Source organism: Citrus sinensis, chromosome 5, assembly GCF_022201045.2.
Source record: "Citrus sinensis cultivar Valencia sweet orange chromosome 5, DVS_A1.0, whole genome shotgun sequence".
NCBI classification, from domain to species: domain Eukaryota; kingdom Viridiplantae; phylum Streptophyta; class Magnoliopsida; order Sapindales; family Rutaceae; genus Citrus; species Citrus sinensis.
Window position 1 is genome coordinate 35,556,467 of NC_068560.1, and position 10,223 is coordinate 35,566,689.

At 37.9% G+C, this 10,223-nt stretch overlaps 2 protein-coding genes across 2 annotated transcripts; one reads left to right on the forward strand and one right to left on the reverse strand.

The window, feature by feature from the left end:
* The first annotated feature begins 777 nt into the window (after nt 1-777).
* On the forward strand, nt 778-2,966 carry LOC102623623 (uncharacterized). The gene is made up of 7 exons (XM_006473213.4): nt 778-1,107; nt 1,207-1,260; nt 1,337-1,468; nt 1,575-1,683; nt 1,791-1,832; nt 1,943-1,999; nt 2,115-2,966. Exons 1-7 carry the CDS (start codon nt 929-931, stop codon nt 2,745-2,747), a joined length of 1,206 nt encoding a protein of 401 aa, XP_006473276.2. The 5' UTR covers nt 778-928; the 3' UTR covers nt 2,748-2,966.
* A 2,006-nt stretch (nt 2,967-4,972) lies between these two features.
* Nucleotides 4,973-8,695, reverse strand: LOC102623323 (cysteine proteinase mucunain). Its single transcript, XM_006473212.3, has 5 exons — nt 8,139-8,695; nt 6,582-6,817; nt 6,352-6,492; nt 5,655-6,107; nt 4,973-5,402 (listed from the first exon to the last, which is right to left on the reverse strand). The coding sequence occupies exons 1-5, from the start codon at nt 8,617-8,619 to the stop codon at nt 5,307-5,309; spliced, it is 1,407 nt and encodes a 468-aa protein (XP_006473275.2). The 5' UTR covers nt 8,620-8,695; the 3' UTR covers nt 4,973-5,306.
* Nucleotides 8,696-10,223: the final 1,528 nt, after the last annotated feature.

A 10,223-nucleotide genomic window follows, 5' to 3' on the forward strand; every position in this document is an offset into this window, starting at 1 on the left:
TTGTGTCCTTTTACCTATATTAAAACTGAAACATTGCTAATTGCTATTGTGCTAAAACTGAAGTAATGAACGATTTAAGTTGTTCACATTACAAATGGCCAGCATCAGTTAGCCAGCTATATATGCGGGTACGCATCTATAGAACAATTATGTGATTTTAGCCAATATTAATGTTAACACTGAGGTTTGGGGCACTGTGATGGACCTTATAAACCTTTCTAGGACCACTGCAACTACAAACAAATTGATGCACTGACATCAATTGCTATTTAATGTGGTTTATGGTCTCAGAATTGAGGATCATTTTTTCCGGGCTAAGTTGGTTTCAGGGTTATATTTCTTATCTTATTTATAACTCGTTGATATTTTTGGGAGATAAGTGGAAGTTTCTTGCAGATTCTGAAAGAAACAATTCAAGAGTAAAATGCATTTTCTGTATAATGAAATTGTTCACATTAACCTCTTTACTATGATATTGACATAATTGGCCTTTCATTGTAGATTTGTGAGCGAGCACTTCAGTAAATCATAAAATTTTTACTTATTTCTAGTTATCTCATTGCTCATATGCGATTGCTCTGTCTAGGCGAGGGACACACTCACTCACGCAAGAGAACAAAAAGGAAGGTTCCAAGTTACAACTAGGAGAACTTGTCTGCCCAAGAACCCCGTACACACGCCCCAAAAAAAATCGTGTAACAAACACTCTAAATCTATGCATTTAAAATGACCAATCTTTTTGGTCTTGAGAGTAATAGTCATTAAGGTGGTGCTTGGCTCATTGGTATAAGGGGTCCCGCCATAAAACTAACTGAGATGGGGCACTGTAGTACTGCAATCGTTATGAGCGTCTTTAAAACACTCTTGAGTCATTGCGCTTGGGGGTTGATAATTGTTCTAGTTCACGTTTTTCCTTTTAATTTGTGACATGAAACTAGGAATCATTTTCTCGTGGTGGCTTCTAATGGACGGTGGACTTCCCATGCTTAACTGTCTCTTGCAGCACACGCTGAGAAGCTTATGTTCACGTTCTGATTCTTCTAATTCCTCGAAGTGGGTGTACGCTGTCTTTTGGAGGATTCTGCCTAGGAACTATCCTCCACCAAAGTAAGATAAATAGAACTATGTCATATGTCAACTTTCAATAGTAAGTTCATGTCTAATTAGTTATTAGTGTTCGTAGATCATCACATTGCTTTGTTGCAGGTGGGATCGTGGAGGCAGTGCTCTTGATCGCTCCAAAGGCAATAAAAGGAACTGGTAACTGGGAAGCATAGTACCAAACTCAAGTTTCATTTGGTTTAAGTTGAGTTCTTGAAATGGAATTTTATTTCAGGATTCTTGTTTGGGAAGATGGGTTCTGTGATTTTTTTGAATGTGAACGTGCCGGAAGTGGATATATGAAAGGGAGGTTTGGAGCTGATATCTTCTTCAAAATGTCTCATGAAGTTTATAATTTTGGAGAAGGGTGAGAATTAATAATCCTCTGCTTTGTTTTTCCAACTTTCTTAAATGAGACAAAGAAACCGAGTTGGAAAATTCGAATTGACAATGTGCGTGCTGCTTGGTTCCAGATTAGTGGGTAAAGTTGCAGCAGACAACAGTCATAAGTGGGTGTTTAAAGAAGCCACAACAGAAAGTGAACCTGGCTTCACCTCCTCTTGGAATGCTTCTATTGATCCTGTAAGGAAATCGGGACAACTTTTCTGTTGAATGGATGCATGCACGAAATGTAATCCTTTTCTTTCTATCCTGACTCTTATCATGATTTTGTTTCTTACTTGACACAGCAACCCAAGGCTTGGGAATTTCAATTTAATTCAGGAATTCAGGTGGGCATTTTTACACTATCTATTTTCAGAAGTGTAAAATAGACATGTCTGTGTGAGTACTCAAGATTGAGCCCAACTATAACATATGATAAGTTTAATCTATTTTACAGACAATTGCTATCATTTCTGTGAGAGAAGGCATCATTCAACTGGGCTCCTTTGATAAGGTCTATCTTCTCTCTCTCTCTCTCTCTCTCTCTCTCTCTCTCTCTCTCTATATATATATATATATATATTATGTTTTGTACGTTAAATTAAATTACGACTGATAAATTCTTTCAGATTGTGGAAGATCTCAATCTGGTGATCAGCGTGCAGAGGAAATTCAGCTACCTTCAGAGCATTCCTGGTTTCTTTGCCATACAAAGGCCATATCTGCCAGTCCATTTTCCATACATCATCAAACCCAATAATCATACAATGGAAAGCCAGGAAACAGCTCTCTTAGCCGATAACAAGTGCCTCCTAACTGGAGCAAAAAGATTGCTCCATGAAATACCTGAAGATTCTCCGCTCAAATCTATTAACATAGGTTGGAACAGCCCTCAAATTGGAATTGCAGGAGCACCTATTTGGTCAATACCTCCTCTTATGCCAACCATGTCATGTAGCCTTGGAGCTCTGCTATCAAAGCTACCTTCGGTGACCCCATCCTGTTATGTCAATGAATCTCCCAGCGCAACTCTGATGAACAACAGCAGTAGAATCAATGCTACATGCAAGAGATTGAAAGATGATCACAGTGGTGTTGTAAGCAAAGTCCACGTTGCTGATAGAAAAGTGGAGTCCTCACGCCTATTAGATGATGAAGAACAAAAGCAGGTGTATATAAACACTAACTTACAGGATATGGTGGTGGGGGAACTGGGATTTGAACCTCTGAGAGAGGAAGACAGTGCTCTAAATTTCAATTAATTAGGAGAACCAAATTAATTTATAGTAATAAAGGCAAGGAGCTAATGTTATGGCTTTACAGTCCCCTGCTCATGCCCCATTGTTGCTTTGTTCATAAAAAGGCATCCCTTAAAAATGTATCGAGGTATCATGTGATAGATGTAACTTGAGAATATTCCTTTCACACTACGCCAATGGCCATGGAAAACTGAATGCATTTGGTTCGTCTTCTTTTCTAAATTTCTTTTCTCCTTTCGGCCTGTTTGGATGTCAACAATGTGCAATTGCAAAAGTAGCAATGCAGATGCTGCGTGATAGTGGTACTGCAAATTTTTAATTGTTTCGTAATGTAGCTAGACACTGGTGTGATGAGAGAATTGAAATGAAACAGCTTTGTACTTGAAGCTCAAAAGCTACCAAAACTGAATCTATAAGTTAAGGTTACTAATAATCAAGGCCAGCTTTCATAATGAAGACTGATTTATAGTTATGAGAAAGTCGTTCCCCTTTTGTTGGGCGCAAGGTTTGGGTGGCTATGCGGGTCGCAACGCCCGTGGTCTAGTCCCCATCGCTTAGTGTGTTGGAGTCCACCATATGTAGTGGTCCCCTGAAAGCATATGAAGATGAAATATGACTGAAGATAAATTCACGATCAAGTTGTATGCGACATTTGGTAACCAACCTCCGACAAAATGGATGGTCCCCAACCTCAACTTACAGAATTTTTGGGACATCATTTTATCCAAGAAAAGGAGTCGTGATTTTGTAATATATGATGCAAGCAACCCATTGTGGTTAGATGTCATCCTTAATATGAAACACTATCAATAAACTCCATTTGATTTGAAAAAATGAGAAGAGAGTAACAGAAAAGAGAGAGGGGGAGAGAAAATGAGGGAAAGAGAGAGTAAATCTCAATTTTAATCTCTTTCCCCGCTCCTCTTTTCTTTTCCTCTCCTCTGCTATCTTCAAACCAAACTTGCCATATATGTTTACTGATCCCCTTCTCTTGCAGTCTCAGCTTGCAGACCAATAGCAGCGGAAGGCAGGTTGTGAAGTGGAGAATCTGTGATGGCCAGTGCATGCTTATTTCAAGCATTGGCCTACGATCTAATCGTCTGACACATGACAACTCACTGACCAGCTTGGTTGACGGATTCATTTGGCATGGAATGGATCCAAGATTTTATCATAAACCAATACAGCCCGGCAGGACCCTTTGTTAGCAACTTGCAATACCATTTCTATTTTGGTGATACAGCATCAGATAGAACCAGAATGCAATTGTGATGCTTCGTCCTAAAATGTGAGTAGATTTAAAACCACAAGTTAAACTTTCTCCCGAATGTTGGTAAATTTTTACGATTGATAAATTTGATGATAATACTGACAACTATTATAAAGACCCCTATGTTTTATTAGAATAAAATTGTGATACCTGAAACCCGAACACACCAATTATGTGGTTATGTGATTTAGAAGGTGTCTCAAAGTTCTTTCATTAACCAATACGGAAATTGGTTAATGGATTTCTTGTAAGAGGTATTTGAGGAATTCTAGGGCTAAGCTAACTCTGTTCACTGAGGCCCTGACAGGTTTTAGCTGCAGAAGGGAAGTTCCCTCCAAGGCAAAGGCCGTGCCTGTGCCATCCTCCTCAGAAGAAGGCAACCGTGAAAATATTTGCTTTTTCATGCACTTTCATTTTCACTGCTATATTACTGGAAAATGGAAATTCAAAATTTTTGGATGAGAAATTAAAACTATCGAAAAACAAATTGGCAAAGTTTGGCTTTTCTGCCCAGCAAAGCTGGGAGCCCAGTAGCTTGCATACCAAGCCTTCCCACCACGGGATTCGTGGAATTCCTGTCGATAGAGACAACTTTTCCATTGAAATATAGGATTAGGCTACGGTGCAACTGTGGCACCGTGCCACAGTTGCATCTAGCCGTTGGATGCAGTTAGATTGGTGGAGTCTACTGGCATCCAACGGCTAGATGCAACTGTGGCACGGTGCCACAGTTGCACCTAAGGTTTTCCCTGAAATATAACCTCTTTAAAGAAAATTGATGATGAGATTTTTGAGTTGGGTCCCCTCTGCCACTTCATGTGACGTTAGGTTCACAGTGCCCCACGCAATGGATGCTCACAACTCATCAGAAGCAGATTCAGACCGACCTCCAAAAACAATATTGTCGTGCACTGAACACAATTATAAATCTTCTACTCCTAAACAACAAGAGCATGCGTAATTCAAATGTTCGTGATTCAAGAAGAATCGTTAAATATCAATTCATAAAAGCCTCCGCTGAATGATGCCAGGGATTTGGTGGAGGACATTGGAAATAGATAACAACAATTTGTTTGTGCATTGTTCGGATTCAACGCAGATAGATAACTTACAACGCTATATACAAAACCAACGTCCGAATAAATATTTAACAGACCATCCACCTGCCGGTACATTAACGTTTGAAATGAAATGCAGTAAAATGAACTAAGGCCGGGGAGAAACTCATTCACAAGCACGAATATCTTCATCCTCCCTTCGGCCTTCCACTGCTCTTACAGTGCCAACTATAATTAAGCACTGCTACTTCCACCTTGATTTCCATGAGCCCAGTAAGGTTTAGCAGGGGTGCGTCGCAATGCCCTCACTCCCAATGGGTTGTCCTTGCTCTGTTGCAGAAAATTCAAGAAAGCACATAAGAAAAATAAAAAAATAATCAAAAAGAGAAGACCAGGACTGCTAAATTTAAACTTGAAAGCTCAAAAGAAAAACATCAAACGATTTCTTAATAATATCATGCAATGCAACCAAATAGCTTGAATTTAAAACATGAATATCGAAATATTTGCCCATTGGTCTTTGGCACACTGCTGCAAAGCCTAGAACAGCCCAGCGTACCAGCAAAATTTAGCATATCTTACCATCAAGCAGGTCCCAGCACGAACATTACAGATGGGATAGTCATGTGGGCAGCAGCTATAGTGGTCATCACAGCAGGTGGCAGCCTCAAGCGGGCAGCATCCCCATGCAAAGCAAGAGTTACCATACTCAAAGACACAGCAGCAAGTGTTGCTCTCAGGGCAAGAGTAATAATTGTCACACACAGCAGGAGGCTTTGTTGGAGATGGAGGAGACGGTCCGGGGTTGGGAGGATTTTGGCCTTTCTTTATGGGATATGAGGCCTCCATGGCAATTCCACACTTGCCCGTGAGAGTGCCAGCCACGTTACGCTCCATCCTAATATAGCCACCCTCTCCCCAGCTACTGCCCCATGAATTCTTCACAATCCAGTAATCAGCTCCATTTTCTGTGCCATATCCAACAGCAGTAACACCATGGTCCAGAGATGTCCCACATCTTCCCGTAAATATACCCTGAAAATTTGCAAAGACAGAAAAATATACTTGAGACTTCCTTAAAACAGATCAGACACACACAAGACTCTTCCTGATCCTGTTTAGAAACCATTAGAAATACAATAATTTTTGTTCAAATACCATCCAGTATTGTCTCAACCATATCTTTTCAGAACTGCAAAATGCAAATACTTTGTATCTAGATAATAGCAACATCCCTAAATCTAAAATGTGACAAGTGCCATGAAGAGATGAAAGTTACCGATTCATATAACTGGAATGCCATGCCACCTCCTTCAATGGCAACACTCACGGGTTGATTTGCAACTGCCTTTTGCAAAGCTTTCTCGTCATTTAGGGGAACATCTTCATAGTCATCAATTGTAACTACTTTGGCATTTTTCTGACAAAGCCAAAAACCAAAGGCTTAGAATGATCCTCCATTATATAGTATGGCATTTCTTCGTAAAACAATAGAGTAAAAATACCTACCCGATATGTGTCACAGCTACCATCAATGGCTTTGTAGGGGTAATCTTCTTCTGTGTCAATACCTCCATTATCAATAATGAACTCGAATGCATAGTCCATCAAACCACCATTACATCCTTCATTATATGATGTATCACAATCCACCAACTCCTGCTCGGATAGTGAGATCAGGCTACCTGTAACAATCTTGTTTATACCCTCTACAGCAGCAATGGTTGAAAATGCCCAGCAACTCCCTTCATTCAAGCGAGATACAATCAAATAATGGTTAGAATCACACGACACAGAGAGCAACAGATAATTTGCTTTCTGAATTTCTAACCAAGTTATGTACTTAGACAACTCAATACTTGAATATGTTTTGTATCTATATCAGTTGATTTATTACCTACAAAAGTTGGGTAGGGTAAAAAAAATCATCACTTCATATAATTCTGAGTTATTAAGTTTGTTCAGAATGATGGATTGAGGTTGAATAAGACAGCAAAAGACTTGTAGGACATAAAATGTTTAATATCTCTCATTGACAGGTTTTACCATACTACAACTTTAATGATAAATAAAAAAATAATTAACTTGCTACTACAGGACAATTGACTAATACAAGTTATGGCGTAATAATTATTATCTAAGGACTAATCCCTAAAATCTCTTATTAGAACGGAACAAGATATCAAGCTCGAAGCTCATAGGTGGTGAAATGAATTACCAATATCCTGTACAAATAAACAAAATAAACGCACTTATTTTGTTCAGAGCTTTAATAATTATGCAGATGAAGTCAACTGACACACTGACAAGCGGCCCAGCCCACTGACACGTAATAAAATTTTGTGGTGTTACCACCTATCACCAAAAGTGATAGGAATACGATTTTCACGTCTACTGAACACACAAAAAATATTACTACAGTTTTTAAAAAGGCCCGCCACTCTGTACCCAATGGCAGCTATGTTCAACCAACAAGCTCTGGCCACGTCAGGACAGCCAAACAAGATTCCATCCAGACATAGTTCTTTTTATTTTCATTTGGAAAACATTTTCTCTTGAGGGAAAACAGAAAATATCTCGAGCCTTCCGTCAGAAGATATCTTCTTGTTTTCACACTTCCTAATTTCTTGTCAGTTTTTCTCTTTATTGTTTTTCGACAAAACAATAAAAAAGGGAAAACTCAATTTGGACCATTGATTATCACAGTGGCCCAAGCCTCCGAACTCTCGCCAAAAGTCCGAGAACGAAACAGCACTTTAAAAAAATAATCATAATAACAGTGTCGGAGAAAAAAAGAAATTCACAAAAACCAGATTCTAATTGATGGAAAAGATTAAAAAATAACAGTAATAGTCCTAACCGGTCAACTTAGCACAACTGCCCCCAACCGGAAGCAGTGCAGATTCTTCTAACTCTAATCATCCTTAAAATACCAAACATACCCTTTCCTTTCCTCTCCTCTCCGCAATCGATTCATTCATAATTTTAAGATAATAATTAAAGTACTGCAGGTAACGAATAAAATCTAAAAAAGAAAAAGTAAATGAAAACAATAAAAAAACTTACCACAGCTTCCTTGATCTTTAACTTCAGCGACAGCTCCTTTCTTCCTCCAATCAACAGAGTCCGGCAACGCCTCGCCGACACGTGGCAGATAACGATCGCTCCTCTTTGATTTCAAGGAAGTCCTTTTAGCACCAAAGCGTGCACCCAGATACATGGACCGGTACTCCTCGTTGGTCAAATCAGCAAACCGGTTCAACCCAACCTTGTAGGTCCGGTTCTCTGAGTTATGTTCATCAATAAACCTAAGATTGTCCTTAAAGATCTCAAACCTTTTCTCTTTTTCACCCAAAGCGTTATAAGCCTTGCCATGCTTCACAAACCAGGCCTCGAACATACCCATAACCTCATCGTCGGTCCTCCAGCTGCTAGATTTTGACTCATGGGTTTTATCATAAGATACAATCGACATGTCCAAGGCAGATGATACAGTGAAGAGAAAAAGTAAAAACATGGCCATGGTTGGTGATCTGAACAAACCCATCTTTGGAGAAAAGAGCTTTTTTTTTTCTTTTTGGGAGAAGAAGATGGATTGATGAGGCAGAGTGTGAGGGTGAGGCAGGTGGTGGGTTATTATAAAGGAAATTGAAGAGGCTATTACGTAAATAAATTAAATGAGGAGGTGACAAACGTGGAGTAAATTTTCAGGATATTTTAGTCTAGAGATATATCATGGGGTAAATGAGAGCTGACAAATAAGAATTGGACAACTAAGAAGCATGGGGGCGATATGCGATAGGCTGGAGTGAAAAGCAAAGCGACCACTCCACTCGCTTCTGTCCATACAAATTTGGAGCGTGGTGTCAGCAAGTAACGAATTATCGGGGTTTGGTTTTACGCGCTTCTCTGATTTTCTTTTCTTTTCTTTTCTCGTTAAGGCCCCTGTACTTTGACTTAATTACACTCGTTTTTGTTGTTAGACAAAGTAGATCAGAAATACAAAATATCTGAATGTGTTAATTACTGCATTAAAAAATCAATCAAAATGATTTTTTTTTTTTATAACTTCACTCCTTAAACGCCTAATGTTTCTTTTAAATACACTAGTTTCTTATAACTGAAAAAAACGAGAAATTATTGCTCAACTCTTTTTAAATGTCCAAAAAAATTTCTTACTGCCGAAAATTCTTTTAAAATATGAAAAATTCTCGCCATCTATAAAAGAAAATTATCTTAATTGTGATTTTATTATAATATTTGGTCCATTATTTAAAAAATAGAAAATAAAATTTTAAAGCAAATATAAAAAAAAACTTATTTTTCAGTATGATAAATCCATAAATGATTTTGAAATTGCTAAATTTATACAGTTAATTATATCACCATCGCAGGTCTAGCCAAAATAAGTAGGAAAATTGTTTAAAAACCGTTATTCTACTAAATTTATGGTAGCTTGACATCAAACTTGTGATTTTTAAATTTAGATTGATGTTATTATTATTATTATTATTATTATTTTGTTTGAATACCACATGTCTGCATCCATATGCGTATTACAAAAAGAAAAAAAAATATTAATATTTATAGTCAGAAATTTATTAAAATAATTTAAATCAATGTATTTATTTAATTATGTTAATTGTTGGAAGAGTTGGCACGCCTGTCATTTGTAGTCTGTGGGACACAAAAGATGCCTTAGATGAACGGGAGACTGAAACTGCTCTTTTGTCTTATCCGGGACCCACTTAAACGTTTGGAGATATTTCTGTAAATTTGCATCAATTATTTCATCTTCAATATTTCTCATCACCACCAAACATGTGGACAGTGGATGCGCTTTGATGCGACTTTTTAATTTATATTTTTGGACTTTTGTATTTCTTGTTTTTTATAATCCTCAGCCGTTTCCTGATTTTCTATTTTGTTTAAAAATGATAACTAAGCAAATTCTCATACCAAAATATTCCATGGGTCCTACTAATTCCCAAAAAAAAAAAAAAAACCAAATTTTCATTCAGCGATGAGTATTGAATATGTGACCCTTTTATATATCTTATTTTTTCTGATAAATGTTTTATTTTGTACCCCAAAAATAAATGCTGAGTCACCGACCTATAATAATTCAAGTCACACTAACCAATCACGAAC